The following is a 22068-nucleotide window of genomic DNA, read 5'->3' as shown; positions in this document are numbered from 1 at the left end:
GTGGCTTGCTGCAAGGTGAAAATACTTCTAAGACACCACAGAAAGCACTTTCAGAGAAAAAAAACTAATGATCTTGAAAACTACTGTGTTATTCAAGTGTATTTAACACACACTTTTATTGGCTGAACAACTGTATATGAAAAAAATTCTTGGAATGCAACAGTGCTTTCAGTTCCTTTTTAATTGTTTTTTCCCTCTGGCAATGGAGCAACAAACCACAGGGTATAGAGAAGAGTTCAGCACCATAGCAAAAGTGCTAACTACTTTTATAAGCCAGCTGCATAGTACTTTTTTGGAAGCAAAATTTCAAGTTCCATAATACAGAATGAAGTCAATGAAAACCCAAAGAACTAAAATAACACAAAGTATTTAGAACTTCAAACAGATTTACAACTATTTTTATTAACAAATGGAAATTGAATGCTTTTTTCTCCACTACATGAAGCATATACAAAGTTTGTAATATCAATGTAATTTTCTTACTGATATTTTTCATGTGGCTAGAACACACTGGACAGTGCAAGTTTATTTAAGATCTCTTTTCTCTCCCCTGTACCTCACACCCTACCAGAACAAATACTGAGTTGGTTTGGATACTTCAGCTCTACCTGCAATAAGTCACTTAGCTCTACTTGTTTGAACTGAAAATGGCCAATACAAATATCTCTCACAGAGAAGAAAAGCGTATGTGCTATTACAGCTCAAATCCTTACATAATTTATGAAGTTCAAATGAATGTTAGCTATACATTACTAAGATCTAAAGCTATAGAGAGTAAGTGGCACGTTCTGACATGGCAATGTCTGATCCTATCCATTGGCAAAAAATCCTATCTACTGTCTGAAGATCCTATCCATTGGCAAAACCAGTAAAACTTCAAAACCTTAGCTGAAACATTTTCTGTCTGACGTGTAACTGTTTCATCTAATGCTCATGAAAGTCACAGGTGATAGGAATGGAAAGGAACAGGGTCATTATACAGTTCATCTCACACATAATGCAAGACAAAACTCGGGGACTGTTGCAACACCACTAATAACATACTGTGATTATGACAGTTTCACTAAGAGCAACGTTCTCTGTTCATCGTGATTTATAAAGTTGAAGTGGAGACTCACTCCACCACAGTCCTTAGTCCTGTTTCAAAGTTTGATGGTAGTTACTAAAAACGCCAACTTTTCTTACAGGTTCTATTGGTCAAGTTTTAATTTCTGGCCAGTAGATTTTGTCACTCCTCCATACGCCTAATCAAACACCCACTTTTAGAATCTGTAAATGTAGATTAAGATCCAATTATTTCTCAATTTTTCTTCCAGCAAAGTCAGGAGATTGAGCTCCCTTTTTCTGCTCCACTTAGATTTTTCTGAGAATAACTTACTGCATGCAGAGCATGCAGTTATACTCAGATTCTCCACGCAGACGTAAGTCATTTCAGTTGCAAAACAATGTTTTCCATCAAGTTACATGAACTGCCATGTTTTAGTCATTCAAGTATGAGACCCTGTGTCACAGTTAAGATTCTCTTAACGTTTAACATCACAGCCAGTCAAATCAATAGAAGTCCTCTTGGGGACACCCATGAGGACTGTGCACAGCTGAAATGAATCTCGATACTTGGACTTCTCACAGAGCAAAAGGCTGGTCCTTCTGCCAAAAACTAAAGGCTTCCAACCTCGGACTGCTGGTTAATGGCAGCAGAACAGCTCTTCTTGAAAAATACTGTTACAAGCAAAACAGTAGAAATTGCCAAGACCCTGCTAGTATGCAAACAGAGACGAACAAAGGCTCCTCTTGCATTCATTACTAGATGCCAGATACTCAGTGACACAGCAAATCTGGGTGATTGCACTGATGGGTCACATATGCCTGGTTACTTAACAGATACTAATAGGCAAGACAAAGACAAGCAACTGAGATACCCTTTGAAGTAACAATCTACCCAAACTACTTACTATGAGGTAAACACTTACCATAGACTGTGTAAAACTGAGGATTTCCTGAGTGGTATTATCAGAATTTACTCTGATCAGCCTTCCACGTTCTGGGGAAGTTACAATCATAAAAGTTATAGTTCTGTTTCCTGCATTGGTCACAGCTTTCAGATCATGTTGTGAAATAGGTTTCCTGGAACCTAAAAAATGTTGATTGTAAGTCACATAGATTTGCTACAGCACCTTTTCCCAAACAGTAAGCTTTGTACGCACAACTCACCCCCTCACCTTAGTACCTTAGTACTCTACTTAGCATTTTAACCATGTTTTAGAAAATCAGTAGGATGGACCTTTGTTTTTAAGTGCAGTTCCCACATGTAATGGCTAAAGACTAGCTCCTGCAAAAACAACCCAAAGTGAGGAGTAAAGCATGTATAATCTAGAACTGAAACCAAACTCTAACTGAAGCCACCACTGTTAATGCTTTTAGTAATCCTGGTGCCCACAGAAGGCAGGGTGACTTGGCAGGGAGAAACCTTAACACAGCAAAGTTTCTAGTCAACACACAAACCAAAATCAATTATTACCAGAAGCTTGAACCATTCATCAATATGAAAGCTGATTTTTCATTACAATAGATTTGAAAATAAATACTGAATCAAACAAATTAGGAGAAACTTCATACAACAGAAATGATGGCCTGAGTTGAAATAATGTATTATTAAGACAGATGGAGCCTGAGGGCTAACAAAATCATTTATACGTTATCACCAAACTACCCAGTACCTTCTGGCTCGAAGGTTATCAAAGCATCAGTCAAACCAAGAAAAAGTTTTACATAGCTGTGAGAAAACCAAACATCGTAATTTCCTAAGAGGAAAAAAAATCTTATTTGGCTTCTTTTGATGTGCTGTATCATGGTACACACTCAGCAAACAAAATCTCATGTTAAATGAGACTTTTGGAACAGCAATAGATTCCCTTACTCCTATTTCCCCCACTCCCACTTCTGCCTCCATCTTCACATATTCTATTTTTTGTTGAGCAACAAGCTTTTACAGGTACCAACAATCTAAATTTAGATGCTAGCCATATTTATCCTTGATTGTCTGAGTTACCAATCCATCTTCAATAAAGCATAATGCTTATACAGGAATAACACAAAATAGCATGTTCCTGCTCTAATATTCAGAAGAAAAGATATGGTAAGTAAACTGAAGAATGGGAATATTTTGCAAGCCATTAAGAATGTCAGGATTCTGCCTATTTATATGTAGCTGTACCCTGGTTCAAACCACATGAACTTGGAAACAGACTTGTTATAACTAGATCTCTGGTGCTGCCAGTTTTCCCCTTTTTACCTTCCCATGCTTGTCTGTCTCCATACTGCTTTGAAAAGTGAAGCAGTTCCCTCAGTTCTAGAAGAATTCTTCCAACTACATCTAATTCAAGAAGTCTCCCTATTCTTGCTCTCTCTTCCCTTTTTTGCATGACAGGGAGAGGGAAGCAGGACCTTCTGTTACGGATACAGCAGATGCAGTCAGGAATGTACAACTTGAGAGCTACAGTTAATCAGACCACATGTATCTGGAAACACAGTTATTTCTCAATAACCTCCTACTTATGCAAACCAGGCCCCACTGCACTGGCAAAGTAAGACACAGTAACTCTCTGTGGTGGTTTGACCCTGGCTGGAGGCCAGATGCCCACCAAAGTCACTCTGTCACTCCCCTTTTCAGCTGGACAAGGGAGAAAATACATATTGAGAAGCTCAGGAGTTGAGGTAAGGATAGGGAGAGATCTTTCCACAATCAGCATCACGGGCAGAACAGACTCCACAGGGAATAAAAAACCCATCTAATTTCGTACAACACACACACTGCAAACAGAGTAGGATAATGAAAAATAAAATCAAATTTTAAAACACCTATCCCCACCCATTCATCCTTTGTGGACTCAACTTTATTCATGATTTCTCTCCCTTCCTCCCCACAGGTGTCACAGGGGGGCGGGAAATGGGGGTTTTGGCCAGTTCTTCACAAGTTGTTTTCCTTCCAGGGGGAAGTGGGGGTGGGGAGGGCATTCCTCTCACCCTTCCCCTGCTCCAGCGTGGGGTCCCACCCATGGGAAACAGTCCTACATGGGGCTTCAGCTCTTCACCAACTGCCCCACTGACCGCATGGGTCACTTCTATGGGGGGCAGTCTCTCTAGGCCCAGATTGCTCCAGCCTAGTCCTCCACAGGCTGCAGGTGGGATCTCTGCTCACCATCATCTTCCATGGGCTGCAGCAGGACAACCTGCTTCACCATGGTCTCCCCCACTGGCTGAAAACCCACAACACTCTCAAACATGGTAACACCACAGTAATTGAAGTTACTGCTCCAATTTTTCATAAGCATACCAGGGTATCCCTCCACCACAGTGTGTGCCACAAAGACCCTGTTTTTTCCTAATAGAGCTCATCTCACTCACTAGAGCACACAGGTCGAAATACAGTCTAGAGCCACTAAGTCTCTCATGCTTTCCTGTAAAATGGGATCCTTCCCCAAACACAACCTGCTCCCTCACCTACTTCTGTCCTGAGACTTGAGAACCTTTTCCAGCACCCACAGTACTTCTGTTCTGGTCTGACACCTCAACAGAGAGAGGAAGGTTATCTGCCAGACAACACACTAGGATAAGGAAAGGGAAGTGAGAAAAGCTTGTACCCAAACATGGGAGCACAGAGATCGCACCCTAACACAAGCGTAAGGAACAGAGAGAGGGGAGGACACAACAAGGATGCGAAGTAGGACAAGCTGATGCATCAAAGTAGAATGCAACAGCCTAAGGCCATTATCAGTACCTGGTAATTTTGCTATCCATTTTTGCTGTCTACATGTAAGATTTGCAAAGTGCTTTAGCACAAGAATTCTGCCTGTTAAACAATCATGAACTGTCTCAACTACTGACTGCTTAGACATTTCTGCTTCCAAATACCTACAAGTCAGGCTGTCTCTCCTTCTCAAAGAGCAACTCAGCTCATTCTTTCTTAGAGGAGCTGCTTCCCTGAAGACAGCAAACCCTCCCCTTGTAGAAAACTAGCATACGTAAGAAAAAACTCATGTATCTAGAAGTCAATTTACTGAGCACACTGAATGAAACAATCTTCTGTTGAATAGAAAAAAATCCTTAAATTGTATAAACAAATTTGGTATATCCAGCACCAAAGAGACAGCAACACATTTTCTTACAAAACTGGAGAACAATATGTTTGAGAGAATAGTTTATACCCAGCAATGCACGTCAAATTCTTCACAATATATTCCATTTTTACTTCCCTAGAGAGAAGATTCTTGAAGCTGTCTCAAAATTAACTTTTCCTGCAGTGCTACAAAATATAAGAGAACACTGGCTGTTGTTTTTATGCGTATTAACCATTTGGCACCATCATTGTAATAGTCATTTCATGAAAAGCAAGTACAGCTGAAACACATACAGCTCTGGAACATCTTTAAAATTATCATGAAGAGAACAGGTGAAAAAACTAATAATACTCTTTAACACCAAAAAGGAGTTTTGCTAACGCAAAGAAAGTGAGAATTCAGGAAAAACTGTAGGCTTAGATTAACACAGCTTGCCATGCTGAAAGAAATACTGCGTTTTGCAATCTGGAGAACTGATAGACAGTCTAGAGACTTTGTCTTCTATGGAAATATCAGGCTTACTTTCCTTAGAATTTTGGCTTAAGATAGAATTCCTGTAAATCCCTGTGCCTGAGGCAACCTTACACCCAAAATCACAGATTAATAAGCTTTGTAAGTGGATTTATGTGAATCCCATTTATATCAACTGAATGAGAAGATCATGCTGCTGTAATCTTATTTTTTGTTGCCTGCATTTAAGTGGCCTTTGTTGCAAGCCTTTGCTTATGCAGCTCATATTCAGGAAGTTTAAGAAACTAAAGTGCTTCCCTTGTATCAAAATAATAAATCAATGAACAGATTAAGACCCATAGAGCTTTACTGATTCTCAGTCTCTCTCTGGTTGTGCAGATCATGTTCAGAGCATAATGAAGGTAGTACAAACAGAAGTGTGATGCAAGATGTTGTTGAGAGAAGACTGAACATTTCTCCTTTAATCCTCAAATTAGAGTTAGATTACTAACTCAATAAAGGATTACTATTGCCAATGCTAAACAGTATATGGCTCTGGTGAGACTCTTAACACATCAACTCCTCCTGCAGGAGTAGGATTTACAAAACACATGCCTCCAGATCCAACTAGTTACAAATGCATAGATACAAAAGTTTTTGTTTCTTCTGATTCATCAGAGTCTGTGCTGCTCTCCGAAACTCAGCCTAAACAATAACAATTGCTATCTGGTAAGCTTTCATCTGCTGTTCAGAATCCTATAGACACAAGCATCATTTTGCTTTTACCAGGTACAATAACAAACAGATAAGGCACCTCTAAGTATCTGAGTATAACCTGGAGTTTTTAAACAAATCTGAATGGTAAATGTTCAGAGCTCAGACAGAGTGTCTTTCACTGCCAGTTTCCATGACTGCAAGCACAGTCATGTGAGAAAACTTAACTGTTTTCATAAAAACCCCATAGATGTTTCCAGGTAGTTTACTACAGGTTATCCACCTAGCTATGTGACAACCAGCTATGCTTTTGCCCCCACCCCACCCTGAGTGGATTAAATCATGATGATCTTTAAAAACAGACCTGGAAAGACCCTGAGTCCTTTGTTCACCTCAAGGCTAATGACCAGCACCCGAGCAGTGACACTAAAAATCTGTCGAGGTGCAAAGTTCAAACCGTCTGTTACCTGGAAGTTGAAGCCTCCAGACATTGCTCCTGCAAAAAAATGAAAAGGTGAAGGTATTTTTCTGTTATTCTATTTGTCATCCAGCACATACAAACATACACTGGACACCTTTTAGCCTTGGTTACAGTGAAACATATCCAAAGTCATCCCGACACAATTTTTGATCAGTAATTTTGTATCTTATTTAGAATGAAATAAATTAATTATACAGAAAAAACCCTCCCAATGAAGAATTACCAGCTGCTGCTTGCACTGAAGGCCAGATATCCCTTAGGTGTAAATTAGCACAGTGCCCCTTCCTTTCCTTCTTCACTGACACCAGTGGAACTGAAGAAGATAAACTTGCAGAGACAATGACTCCCAAATTTCCTACTCCTTTTATCTTAGAAGGGACCAAAGCACTTAAGCAGTTACATTTTGGCAAGGAAGGCATTTTGGGAAAAAAACAACTAGAATGTTCTTTGATTCACACTTAAAGGACTGAATCAACTCTCGGGCTGTTTCTTTTCCCTCTTTGCTCCACTTCAGCAGCATATGTTGTCACAGCTTAAACTATTTCAGAAGTTATGTGTACTCATAATAAATGCATGTTTTTTTCTTTAATCTTAAGACCTGCATGTACTTTGGCACAAGTGATAGCAAAATACCTCCAGGAGTCTGAGTGGATTCCTGTAAAAATACATCTCTTGGAACTGTCTTGCTGAGGTGCACAGAGCTTCCTAAATCTAGCTTATACTATAGGGCTCTTCAGATTGTTTTATTACGTAGAAAGAAAACGAAAAAATGAAACATTAACTGTTGCAAATAGTTCTTTGCTCTTCTGTGTGCTTTTCTCAAATTAACCATGAGATCTTGCTGCATGAATACAAATCCTGAGAGGGTCCACGTTCACTTAAAAATCAGCATTCCCTACTGAACTATAAATTAACATATCTAAAATATTCTAAAATTATAGTTAACAACCACCCTAGGCAATACTCTTATACCCAGCCAGGCACCAAAGCAGCTCTACATCAGGTCATATTGTTTTTATTTTAAAAGGTTTTATTCTCTGATGTTTTCACTTTATAAAAACACACAATTAGCTGTACGTGTAAAAAACATACTGAGGAGTCTACCTCAGGCTGGGGAAAAAAAAAACCAAACTTATTTAGCCTCACTTGATTTTTTTGTTAATGCAGGTCAACTGCCGAACTGGAATAGACATTTTGTCATTGACAGAGTCAGGGACAGAACTAAATCCTGAGGTGCTGCTTGGGTGGAGCAGGTATTACTTTATCACCATTAATTTCTGAAGGAACAGGTGATAAGAAGGACACCAGGAAGAGGATTGTGAAAACTGCATTGAAAAGACACAGAGACTTCAGAAGCAAGAAAGAATTCAATTCAGTGCTGCCCCAAGGAGAATGCTAGAAGGGGGTAAGAGTAGACCACATACTGCGAAAGCGGGATGGGACCACCCTGTAGTGAAGTGAGGCTGGAAGAGGGAGGAAAGACATTCTCACACTGGAAAAGGAGTACAGAAAAGTGTGTTCTGGTTCTGTGCTTATGCTAGTGACAGAACAATTGGGAATTACAGAGGAAACAAACATAAAACTAACGGGAAAACTTGAGAATAAAGAGGGAGAGTTGCAACTCAGCACAGAGCAAGCAGCATAATGTATCTCGCAAGACTGAGCCAGGATGAAGGAGAAGCTTTGTGAAATCTAATGCTAGACACATAAAAGCAAAGTACAGCAGTATTTTTGTTGGGAGTAAAAAAGATCCTGAGGATGGAGAGTCACTGCCACGTGTAGATGTAAAAGACCTGTGCTGCCATGAGGAGCAGCCAGGGGATGAAGTGCTGCCCCAGTGAAGAAGATGCTGCTTTTCCACTTGGAAAGGGTTAGAGTAAGAAGAGTAAATGCCCAGCTGTGGAGAACATGAAGTGGGTGTACTTCCCAGGAGGATCCAAAGAAGCTAGCACAAACTACAAGACTGAAGAGGAGAGGTGGATCTGCTCAAGAGAGAAGGGGTAAGAAGCCAAATGACAGCAAACAGATAAAGAAAAGCCTCAAGACAAGACTGGGAGCAACAAGATGAGAGTAACAAGTACCCTCCTAGCAACAGTCCAAAATGAAGGAGGAAACACAATCACGGATTGAGAAAGGAAAAGCAGCAAAATGTCCAAAGTACTTTCTGAAACACTGGAGGCCATGAGGCTGAGCAGACGGCAGAGCCAGAGCAGCTGCGAGGCCTGATATGTGACCTGGACAATTTTACATTGAAAACTTATTGTACAACCCACAACTCACTGGAAAAATTAATTTGGTGTTCTTTCTACTTTCATTGACCAACATTCACTTCCCAAGGCTATAGATGTGCATTTGCCCTTTCTCAAACACAGTGTGGATTCATTTCCTCACACTGAGACTACCAGCATAGGGGTTTTTACATGTCAAAGTCTCCCTCAGAACAGTTTAAACAGGTTGGCCATGCTCTTGACCTTTCATTTCCTGCCCAAATTATTTCAGCAGGATACTTACAGCTCTCTAACAGCTGCCTGTAAAGCAATTTCAGCAACACATATGCACTCTGCAAGACAGTGCATCACAAGTCAAAGCACTTTAACCTCACCAAGCCTCATGAAGACACAGCACAGATCTGGAGTGACCGCTGCACCCAAAAGAGCCCTGGAAATAATTCTAGTCTGCCTCCACACTGGCAAGAGAGCACTGCACCTCTTCCATCTCCTTCACCAAAACTGGTTCATTTCTCCTTTAGCATCTCCTTTCAGCTGAGGTAACACAATAATACAGCTGGAACAAGAGGAAAGCAGCTATTGCACTGTACAAACCCCATCTCTGGCACTGCTGGAAGCCCGCTGGGATCTTCATTCCTGCACATTCCCAGCATTGCCACTCAAGGATGAATCAAGCTGCCCTGACTTCTTTTTTTTAATTGCCCACTTATTCTCTCTGTAGCAAACAACCCAACCTCTCACTCTGGCAGCTGGCAGAAAAGAGTCGGTGGTTAAAGCCGAATTCCTTCAGAGCCTGGAAGAGAGGCTGGTATCACCCAGATGACCCAGAGCTTCCTTGGCCAGAGCTGTTCACGAATACAACTACACTGTGGCAGTTATCTAAGAGACTGCTGATCCATGAATAGCTCTGCACTTTAACACAGAAAGGCTTCAGGAGATTTTCAATTACAGAGGTCAAAGAAAATGGATTTCAAAGCTCTGAAAGCTGGAAGGCAACGTGCCCTACTACAAACCTACATTCAGAAAGAAGGCTGCTACCAACTGAACTGCTAATACACCAAGGTTTCTTGTAAGCACATATTTAAGCAGTCATCAGACCCTTTCCTGTTTAGTTTGCGAGAGATCATGTATCCCATAACTGGTGCTCTGAGATTTTTGTGACATTACAGGGAGATCTTCAAAGGATTACAGACACAAATATACTGAATAGGAGCCTATTTTGGTAACAGAGGTGGTATTTTTGAAACCACATACCATTGTGTACAAAGACCAGTTGCCCTTCGATTATATGACCCTGGGTAAAACTAAGGATGCTCTGATTTAGAGAAGACTTCAGAGCCAAGTGCCCATTGCTGGGTGGAGTAATGGAATATATCAGTTCTGATGGTGAGGAGTCCTTGTCTTCTGCACAGAGGTCATCAACAGTTATTTCTGTGACTGAACCCACCCAGACCTAGAAAAGCAAAAAAAAAGAAAAAATAGTAATAATAAAGAAAATGAATACAGAAGAGAACTGGAGGAAGCAAAATTCAAAGAAAAAGAAAGAATAGAGAGTTGTGCTGTGCAATATTAGCAGCTATGACAGCTTTCCTTACTGTCTATCTAAATTTCTCATCATGGACTGGAATAGTTAATGTTGGCAAATGTTTTTTAAAAACAAGACCACAAAATAATATAAGCAAACACACCCTGCACCAGTTTGAGTTGTAGAGAGCTGCAGCGTGAGTGCTCTATTTGTCAGGCACTATCCAAATTCTTACAAACACAACAAAACTGTATTTTGATAACTGAGTCAAGGAGCTCCTTTCCAACACATACACATGAGTATTAGTGTCATGTACTTCACAGCAGGCAAGGCATTCAGTATGCTCTACTTTCACCAGCAGCAAATCAAAAACAAACCCATCCTGGAGACAGCATAATCTCTAACGAAGACAAATGGAACAGTTCTTGTAGCTGCATTGTTTCCTTCTAACAACAGGCACCAAAGGCCCTTTTGCTAGTGCAGCAAACAACCCGCAGAGGTGCTCAGTCCAGTGGGAGATGAAGGAATCAACACCTCCAGCAGCTGCTTAGCACTTCACAAGGTCCTGCTTCCAGACAACACAGATAATTACTATTTGGAAACCTGTTACAAACCCCATTACATAAGTCTAGTAAATCTAAATGCTTTTGGGTTTGGGGAGAGGGGGGGAGGGTTGGGTTTTTTAAAATAGCAGAAAGGACTATTATCAGAGCTTCATTCACTGCACCAGATAATTTCTTGTTTGGAAACATGCAACAGCCCATTTTACTCTTCACCTCTGCTATATTTATTCAGAATTAAGGACAAAAGTACTAACAAAGAACTATATATGTATCACCTCAACATAGAGCTGAATTCCTAAATATTCAATGCATCAATATCAATTCTTTCCAAGCAGAGTTTATTTTATGTAGTACAGAATCTTAATGGCCTGAGCCTTTAAAACCTTCAAAACACAAACTGCATTAGCTCTTCCTGTCCTCCTAGGGTCCTGGTACACTTAACAAATATCTGGCAAGAACATCACACCAAATGGTTGAAAAGGAAACATGGTCCTTGACAAAGGGCATTTTACCTCTGCCACAACAAAAGGTCAACAATCACAGACTTTTCCCTGAGTATTAGGGCACTGAGTATTATTTATTTTTAAATAAAAAAAGATGGAAGAAAATCTTTTAAAGCCACTTGGAATTTTGGTGTGACAAACAGAGGAAAGTTTTCTGACTACACTGTCTTACAAAATATGTGCCATGGGAAAAATGGTACTAAAATGAAATTATATGTATTTTCTAATTAGAAAAAAAGTTTGAAAAAGAAATTGTGCTAAACTTTATAACAGAAAAGTCCAAAAGTTTAACTTTCCTCTCTTACTAAAGGAAAAAAAAAAGCTTTTTTTCCTATAAAGCCAGTATTTATTCCTCTTGTCCCAGCACACTAACAGACAATGCTTTTTAAAGTGCTGGACATGCCAAGGTGCTCCATAACCTGCAACATGACCCCTGAGAAATGAAAGATCCAAGAGCTGAGAAGGGCCATTGGGAAGCACACACTCAGAACAGTGAAAATACCATACAAGTGGCTTATTTTCCACATCTGGGATCAAGTCCTCCTTGTAGAGCACCATGAAAACTGTATCTGAACTTCCATGATGTAGCTTTACACAGATTTTTCATGTGCCTGACACATTCCACAGCCATGGTCTAGAAAAACATTCATGACCCTGCCTGCTGGGAAATAATCCACCCTGTTCTACTTACAACATTCACCTTATCAGTATGTCCTTGCAAGCTACATATCCTAACAGATACTCTATATTCATGGCTATTTTAGTACTCTGGTGAGTGAGTGATTCAAAGAAAAAAAAACTTAATGTAATTTGGTTTTAAAAAAATCTAATTCTAGGAAAATACGGCCCTCTAGTGACAACAGTAGGATACAGCCACTTCACAGTATCCCATTTTAATGCACGTAAATGCAGCAAATAATGTCAGGATAGTGTGTTTCTCAAAAGTATCCTATTTTCCTTCCCCATCCTCACCCCAGAAAAGAAAATTACCACAGAACCTGTGGAAATTAAGGAAATCATACCCAAAATGCTGTATGATTTCTAAATAAACATATCCCTCATGCAAGGACTACTAGCACACATTACAGAAGCTTCTAGGACAGTAGAATTTTCTGTATCTCATACATCATGTTAAAGCTTAAGCATGTCATAAATTTGCAGCAAAGAGAAAGCACAAAAAACCACATAAATCCCTAACAACTTCCCTTACTTTAACTTCCTAGTTAAAAATCAGAAACAATACTTGATTGTCCTCCTGAAACTCCTCACATAGTGCTCATAACCTTGATAACAACAGTCAAGGTTGTTTGAAGAAAAGATGTTACAGAATCCTCAATGGATGCCTCAGAAGTGAGGCAGACAGAGTTGGACAGTTTCTTGCATGGGGCCAGAAGCCACATGCCAAAGGACAAAGTTAACTTTCATGTATCCACACCAACATCACCGGTCACATAATGCAGCTCTTCACAGACACTACTTATCAACAGCAGCTGCCAAAAAGTTAACCTACTTCTTAAGTGTTCATCAGTTCTTCCTAACTCTTAATACTGAGATATGTAAAATTTCTGAGGTGCTAAACTTCACTCAATTCAAATGGTCCTACTGGCCATCAGTTTTCACAGTACTCTTCCCTCATGTTATACTTCTGTAGATGTTGTACTTTTCAAACCTTTCAAAATTCATAAAATAGCCACTGCCTTTTTAAAAGCAACACAAAGTTCATTTCTCAGCATTCACCACTATCAATGTCCTTAAGGAGTACAGACTGCTTGGCTAGAACATGGGGCCAGCGAGCACCACCCTACACAGCAATGCCCAGCTCATATCAATACTCAGTGAGACTAAGAAAACTCCCTTTTCTCCCACCTACTTAGATATGTGAGTTTGCTTTGAAGACAGTTTGCTTTGAAGACAGATCATCTCAGCATATTCCTCCCAGTAAACAACTCAACTTCCAGCTTTGTTTAGTCTGCACATTAGTGCCCACTCAGGACAGAAATAAAGGTTATTTCTCAGCAGCAGCTTATACATGACCACCAAAATCACTGTCACAAAAGCAGCATCTTGATTTTGGATATGCAAACTGCCTCCCCAGCAAAAAGGAACAACTCTTGTCTAGCTTAAGCTGTCTCATCATTGTTCTTGGGAAGCCTATGCTTACAGGTATTTTTAGAACAATCTATATGCTGCACTGCCGTGCACTGCATGGGCTCAGCTCTGCAATTCAATACCAGCAATGCACCAGAAGGGAGACACTGAAAAATTTCTGACTAGATCTATCTCCCTCCCGCCTGCAAGCAAACATTACTGCATGCTCTCCTCATGTCTGTAGAGTACCACTGTAACTTCTTGAATCAGGGAAGGTTTTACTCTGTACTGCTCAAATGCTTATTAAATGAGTCTGCCCTTCCTGCCAGCTGGCTCTGTACAGGGCAGGGTGTGTCCTATGTTGGGGGCATCTGCAGATTATCACAGACTACCTCCTGTCACTGCCAAAAGATACAGTACTACCACTATCACTTTTCAAAAATGATGCCTTTGTCTCACATGAAAAGGCTAAACACACAACACTGGGTTATGATCATCTTTACAGTAAACCATTCTACCTCTGCAACACACAACTAAGTACGTAAAATTAAATGCATGGTTTAGGTACCACCCATTTGTTAACTATGCTGTATAGCACCATAGACTATGTAGCCTCAAAATACCCTGCTTAGCTTCTTTTCTAACCTATACCTTCCCTGATGCTTCTCAGCCGGTTTACTGTGACCACAAGTTCATTACGAGACCCACGTCCGTTTCATTCTGCTTTTCAGTCTCACAGGGTTTGGTTTTACTCATCAGATCTCAGACCAGAAACCTTTACATGGGGGGGGAGGGGGAGGTGGTTTACATGGGCGCAGTGTCTGTAATAAAGTGGTTTATTAAGCTACCCCTCCACCACATAAGCCCTGTGTCAGTCTCAGAGAATGCATGTATCTTTAAGATTAAAAGAAAGCTGAGTCAGCCTGTTAGATAACTTTACAACAGCAGAAAATGTTCTTCATGACTAGAATCTGCCTAATATCCAGATACTACCTCCCTTAACACTAATTTGTTTAAATCCCAGGACCACTATTTATTGACTATCCCACCGGATACAAACGTAACACGCTGTTAATCACAATGCATAAAGAGTATCAGGTTAGAAATAACTAACATACCTGAAGAATTCTGTTAACTTTTATAACAGGAGGTTCATCATTTACTGCCATAACTGTTATAAATACTGTTTGAGGCAAGCTTTGTTTCCATAATTCTGTGTTATTTACTATCACAGTAAAGTTGTCCATCAGTTCCTCGCTGTCATCATGGACATAGTAGATTAATTCTTGTTCCACCTGAAAAATATAAGAACTGGAAAAATCAGAGAGGCCAAAAGAAAAGAATGCCACATTAAAAACATTAAAATATTCAGGTCTAGTCATGCCCCCATTTATCTCAATTTTTTATGACTTCTAAAACTTATTTATGCCCACATCTGATCTATACCTCTATCTTTGTTCTGTCAACAGCAGCAAATTTTACAGCTCATCTGTCCTTTCCTGTAGCCAGAGAACTTCAACTTGCCAGTTTTGGCATTCCTCCTTCCCCCTGAAGGGAAAATGGAAAATCCAATCGCACTGTATTTACCACAATGTTTCCTGGAATCCATAAACTGAACATAGTATTAGTAGATGGTGATTTATGACTAAATCTTGCTTCATAGAGCTAAAATACTGAATATTAGTTTATTATGCATATACTGGCTCTCTGTAAGCAAAGACAGGACCTAAAAAAATTTTTTTTCCACCTCTCTCCTTGTTCAATCTCCACACCATTTTCTATGGTCTGTACCCACAGTCTGTCTTAGTTTTCCAGAGTATCAACTGCTCTGCCTGCGTATGACTGGCCCATCAGTCCACTGTGATTACAGCACACTTGTCTCTGTGTGACCAGTAGCTCACATGAAAGTGATGTGGTTCATCATAGTAAGGCACTCTCTCTCCCCAGCCCAAATGACCACCCTGCAACCACAGAAGGATCTTCAGTACAAGGTCAGAATCAAGCTAAAACTCATGCATCTCACCACCTCCCACCAAATCATTCCACTGCAGCAACAATTATCTTTCAGCAATACAGAAGTTTTAATCATGACTACAATACAGCAAATCTAAATGCATTACCTGTTTTCTGGTAAACGTGGTTAACTTCATTCCAGGAACATGAGAGTTTTCAATATACCCATGTTTTGGCTGTTCAATTAAAATAAATTCACAGCTGAGTCCTGCGAAGTGTCTACTAGAAATTTTTAGATAGTCTTCCACCAGGGCTTTTGAGCCTCCTTCAATTACTGTGAAGTTCTGTACTTCCAGAGGAATCATTCTGGGGATGATGTCTACAGAGATCTCTATTCCATTCACTGTTTGGACACCGTTGGTCACATCCAGAGAAAAATGGTCATCTAGTTGGTCAGAAACTGTCTGCATATACTGAACTTTGCCTTCATCAACATCTTGCTGTGTGAAGCTCAAAACTGGACTTTGGTCAGCACCAAGATAATCTTCATCTGAGGAAAACTTCCGAATGTATCCATGTACTGGAAGCTGTCTTATTGTGAACACAATCTCAGATGGAGAACTGTTCTCATGAACAACCTTAAATTTAAAAACATATCCCACAATTATTTAACAGAAATGAGAGAAAATCTTTAGCTCCTCTGTGAATTTCTCAGTTTTAATCCCTGGATTATCTGACGAATTAACTGGCATTCCTTGTTGGGTTAAAAGGTGTATCTGCAAATTCTGTAACAGTAGGCACTTTGCAAGAGGTGTTTCATCCTTCCTATATATGTGTATAGGCTCTTGCACATTGAGGAACAGATGTAAAACAAACTTTTTTTAATAATTATGTCCTCCGCTTCTTTACTGTTTTTTAAATTTGTATTTGTAGGAGGCAAATAAACCACTAGATGGCAAACATTTTCAGCAAGATAATACACAGGCATTCACACAATCTTTCCTCAGCTTTATCATTTAGACCATGCAGTGCAGTCCCATGGCAATTTATGGAAATCTGGGGTGAAGCTAATATGGTCCCTTCTCCTCACAGAATCATAGCGGTTGGAATGGACCTCGAGAGATCATCAGGTCCAACCCCCCTGCCAAAGCAGCTCCCTAGGACATATCACTCAGACAGGCGTCCAGACGGGTCTTGAATATCTCCAGAGAAGGAGACTCCACCACCTCCCTGGGCAGCCTGTCCCAGGGCTCTGTCACCCTCACTGTGTAAGAGTTCTTCCACATGTTGGTGCGGAACTTCCTGTGCTCCAACTTGAAGCCATTGCCCCTTGTCCTGTCTTTTACTGCTATAGTGTCCATGAGCCAAGTGAGGAGTGGATTCAGAGAGGTGATCTTGTAAAAAGTAACCTGGGGAAAAAAAAAAAAAAAAAAAAGAAAAAAAAAAAAAAAAGGAAAAGGAGGAAGGAAAAAGAGAGCAGAGCAGCAGGGCCCGGTCTTTCGTTTTGGCACTCTTCATGTGACTGAGTCGTCATGTGAGCTGCTGACAGAACATTTCTCTATATTTGTTCCTCCAAACCTTCATCTCTTCAACCTGATTTTTCTAATTGTAAGACCATGTAAGTCATAGGATCATGGAATCAGAATGGTTAGGGCTGGTAGGGACCTCAAAGATCATCAAGTTTCATCCGCTCTGCCATGGACAGGGACACCTCTCACTAGCCCAGGCTGCTCAAGGCCCCATCCAACCTGGCCTTCAACACTGCCAGGGAGGGGGCAGCCACAGCTTCTCTGTACAACCCATGCCAGTTCCTCACCACCTTCAGAGTGAAGGATTTCTTCCTCATATCTAATCTATATCTCCCCTCCTTCAGTGTAAATCCATTGTCCCTTCTAAAAAGTCTCTCCCCAGCTTTCCTGTAGGTCCCTTTCAGGTACTGGCAAGCTGCTATAAGGTCTCCCCAGAGCCTTCTCTTCTCCAGGCTGAACAAGCCCAACTCTCTCAGCCTGTCTTCATAGTAGAGGTGCTCCAGCTCTCTAATCATCTCCGTGGCCCTCCTCTGGATGCAATCCAATATGTGCCTGTGCTGGGGACTCCAGAACTGGACGCAGCAATCCAGGTGAGGTCTCACCAGAGCAAAGAAGAGAGGCAGAATCACCCCCCTCCACCTGCTGGCCCAATACAATGCAGTAGTATTTAACAAGTCCACTTAAACTAATGTGGCATGGGAGTGTTTTGTAAAATTTGAAAAGGAATACAGTGAAGAATTAACTAATAGCCTAAGCACTGCAGACCTCTGCCTGAAACAAGGACTTCAGGCAACACAGACAGAGCTGCCAGAGTACCTTCGTGATGATTACTGAAAGGCTACACACAAACAATGGGGAGGAAAAGATTAACCAAAGAGAAAGGACCTCAGGTTTCTGGCTTGTTTTAAAATTTTTGGATGCAATAATCCAAAAATACAATTGGGCTACCCCCCAACTGAAGGAAACAAACCCTTTTCTTCCTTGGCATTTTCCATCTGCTCAACTAAGAATGATAGCTGAACGATAAGTACAAAACAATAGTCACAACAACAAAACAACACAGAAGTGCAGTATCTCACCTCCAAATCTTTACATTCTCAAGCACCAATATGTAATGCAGTCAGACCATGGGCTGTCACCTTTAACATGGCCCATTATCTTTCTAGAAATGGAAGCATGCTAGTGCTAGCACCTCCAGAACCAATCATCCACAAAGCAGTCATGTTAGTGAAAACAAAAAGGACTTGGAGAAGACAGAGACTAAAGACATTGCAATGGTTGAAAACAGTGAAGAAAATTTGCTACAAGACTGAGAAGAAATTGACAACAACATTAACTTACTTGCAGTTTTCCTTTACTGATTTTAACTGGTTTTCCTTCTTCAACTAAGAGATTGTTTTTGTTCACAACCCTTGGTGGCCACTGATGACTTTCCAAATATATACGAACTTGCACTGCAGCATCCAGACAAGTATCTCTAGCACGGACGGTAAAGTTAAAAGTGTCTATAATGTTGTTGCTGTCATCATGTCTGTATGTCACAGACCCCCTTATCAGATCAAGCTGAGTGAAGGAATCCATCAGCAGACTGTTTACATATATTCCTCCGAATTTGGGAAAAGAGAGTATCTCATATGTAATCTCATGATCACTTCTGATGTCTTGGTTTGTAATGGCACTTAGGTTAGCTGTTGTAACAGTTTCTTCTTTTCCTTTTAGAATCAACAAACCTGTATTATTTGCCAACCTAACATAAGGATCAGTGGCATTAACTTCTAGAAGCAAAGAGGTATAGTGCTTGCCATCTGTCACAAAGAGTACAAAACGCCCAAAATCTGCACCATGGTGTATAAACAGGACTTGCTTCTGCTCCAGGTCTGCTTGTTTGAATTGGTAGAGTCTGTGTGAAGTATCATTTGCTAGCACCAAGTCCCCATTGGAAATGCCACGTCTAGTATATAGCAACTGTCCATCATCAAAATCAGAATCAGGATCATGATAGCAAAGATCTGCCAAAGTTAATAATCGCTGCCCATTTCTCACTATGTTAAATATCTTATCAATTACACGTACTGGTTTCTCATCATTCTTCAACTGGACAGAAATGTTGAATCTAATTTCTACTGACAAAGGCTCTACTTCCGGATCAAAGTTTTCCCACTTTCTTGACTCTTCACTGGAGGCTCTGACAAGAAAGTCATCAAATGCTGTCTCAGAGTCATCATGCACATACATAAGTCGCTTATCAGTTATATCTTTGTTAGTGAAAGTGGTGAGATTGTCATTACTTTCGAATGAGCCTGAAAAATTGATGAGTTTTAATTTTCCATGTTTAGGAAACTGTATAACTTTATATTGGAAGGTTTTATCATCCGGTGTTTGCACAAACAGTTTTGTTCTTGTTATTAACTCTCCTTCACCTTCAGTAACAGTTAGGCCATTGTTAGTCAAAATAAGGTTTCTGAAATCTGATTTGATATACACTTTAAAGTCATATAAATTTGATTCTAAGTACTTTGTAGAAATGAGGAATCTAAAAGAATCATGGTTGTCTTCATGGTATCTGCTGATTAATTCATATGCCACTTTTTGATCAGTAATATCTTTCTGGCTAAAGACTGAATGTATTGTCAAAGGCTGGTCATTAAGCAGTATTTGTCCATACTTAGGTAGGGACAGCAAGTTAAAATGAAGCTCATCTTCCGGTATCTCTACATCCACTATCACAGCAAAAAGATTATCTGAAGTCAAATACTTCTTTTTTGATTTTTCAATCTCTAGAGGAGCATGTTTCAATAAACTGTACTTCAACCATTTCACTTTGATTGGAAATGTGTGCTCTTCGCTGATTCTGTTTCCTATGCTAACTCTGAATTTAAATTGGTCAGTAACATTTTCCAGCTGAATTTCTTTAAAAGTGCTACAGTATCTCACACGGCTACGCTGAACAGAGCGTTGAGAAAAAGAGGTGACTTGCTTCCATTCCCCCTTTGAATGTTGCCTCTGAATTTCCCCAAACTGGGGAGGCTCAGTGATCTCATACCGTAACTCCAGCTCCTGGAGTTTGGCACTTGTTTCAACTGTCAGATGCCCAGGTGTGATCAGAGCTGTAACACCTTGGAACAGTTCTACTCCTGAGTTTTTAACAACTCTGAAATCCAAAGGAACTGCCATGACACGTAGCACAACAGTGTTGCTCACTTTCTCACCATCACTTGCCCTCAAAACAATCCTTGAGTTCTTGACACCTGTGTGAACAAAGAAAACAGTGCCTTCCCTTAAATCCTCGTTAGAAAAAGTAGTAATAGTTTTTCCAGGATGCTTTGAATTTTCTAAAAATCCTGCATCTGCATTCAGATTTCCAAGCACTGAAAGACTGAGATCCCCAGGATCCGTATCCTTATCCAGAACTTTTATCAGATCACTAGTCAAACGTTTCTTTGAGTTCTCAAAGAGAAGCAACACGTTTCCCATGGGAAGTGTGATCTCAGGTGCATCATTTACTGGAGTGACAGTAATGCTAAACATATGCTGCTCATTTCCTTGCAAATATGGAGGCACAATCTCACTGCTGGTAGAAATGGAGAAATTAAAATAATCGTAAGTGTCCTCAGAGCCATCATGGGCGTAAAGAATCTTCCCTTGCAACACATCCTGCATAGTAAAAGTATTTACCTCCTGCTCTGGTTCCACATCCAGTTTCAAGTCTCCATGAGAGGGTGGTCGCTTTATTTCAAAAAGAATTTGTGATTGATTAATACCTAATTTCTGAAAGTCTAAGTTGACCTTAATATGTTTAGATTGAAGCACAGCTTTTCCACCCTCAAGCACAATCAAGTTACTCAGAACTAAAAGGTGGCTTCTGTCTTCCTTGCCCAGAGAGACAGAGCTTTCAGGGAAAATGGCATATGTTGGGGCAGCTTTCACAGTAGGGTTCTTTACAGTTACCTCTGAAGTGAGATTTGTATTGAAAGCAGTCTCCGTTTCACATCCAGCTGAAATGTCCTTTGTTACCAGAACATTCTTCAGCGATTTCTTTTCTGAATTGACTTTCAGATCTCTTAAGCAACCTTTGAAGGACCCTCCTCTGGCATACTTCCCAGACACTGAAGCAAGCTCTAACTTAATCACTTCTGATCGTGTGCTATCATCTACACCACCTACAAAGAAAGGCCCCTTCAGAAGTGGCAGCTTGCTCTGGGAAGGCAATGATGTTCTTACAGTTTCTTCATCCAATGTCAGCTTCAAATATTCTGCAGTAAATTTCAGTTCAATATAGTGCCAATGACTGTCATTGATGGACCTATGAGAGGACAGCTGGGTTTTACTTTTATGGTTTCCAATACAAGCTTTAAGTAATCCATCTTCTATTTCCATTGCAATGAAATCTCCTGATTGCCCAGGATGGAAAAGCAGTAAGCCACGTGCAGCTGAGGTTTGCAATGTATACTCCAAGATTCCCTCATCATCAACATTCCACGATGGGAAAGAAACATAAGATCTGGAGCTGAAGAAACTAATGGATTCATCTTCACTTGCAAAGAATTCATCGCTGCATCCCACTGAAACTTCATGGATGTTTTTAAAGCCAGGAGAAGGTCTCAGAGGCATCAGAATGTCTAGCTGATTGAATGACACATCATCAATACACCCTCGGAAACCGGGCAGTGGTCCAAGAAGGTAGGGAGCGTCAAGTTTATTAGTACCACCTATGTAGAATCCATAATCAATATTTAATTCATAGAGAATTCCAGGCATTTTTGCACTACTTCTATCATGTTTATCAATTACCAATGTGACATTATCATGGTCATGATGTAGTTCAACCAGGTGCCAAGCTAAATCATTCAGCTGAGATCTTTGCTGAGAATGCAGTACTTGTTCCCCCACACCAAAGTTGATTCGCAGCTGCAAAAG

General features: G+C 40.3%; 1 protein-coding gene across 1 annotated transcript in view; it reads right to left on the bottom strand.

The window, feature by feature from the left end:
* LOC311204106 (chondroitin sulfate proteoglycan 4-like) overlaps positions 1–22068 on the bottom strand; it is a gene marked incomplete at both ends in the record, with an annotated part of 37914 nt that overhangs the window by 4193 nt on the left and 11653 nt on the right. The window contains 6 exons of the mRNA XM_084278979.1: positions 1971–2131; positions 6646–6777; positions 10245–10443; positions 14788–14964; positions 15790–16260; positions 18493–22059. Coding sequence (XP_084135105.1) covers positions 1971–2131; positions 6646–6777; positions 10245–10443; positions 14788–14964; positions 15790–16260; positions 18493–22059 — 4707 coding nt within the window. The remainder of the gene's footprint in view (positions 1–1970; positions 2132–6645; positions 6778–10244; positions 10444–14787; positions 14965–15789; positions 16261–18492; positions 22060–22068) is intronic.

Source organism: Gallinula chloropus (genome assembly GCF_964237585.1).
Source record: "Gallinula chloropus genome assembly, chromosome: Z".
In the NCBI taxonomy this organism is placed as follows: Eukaryota; Metazoa; Chordata; class Aves; order Gruiformes; family Rallidae; genus Gallinula; species Gallinula chloropus.
This window is presented reverse-complemented; position numbering and strand designations above follow the sequence as displayed.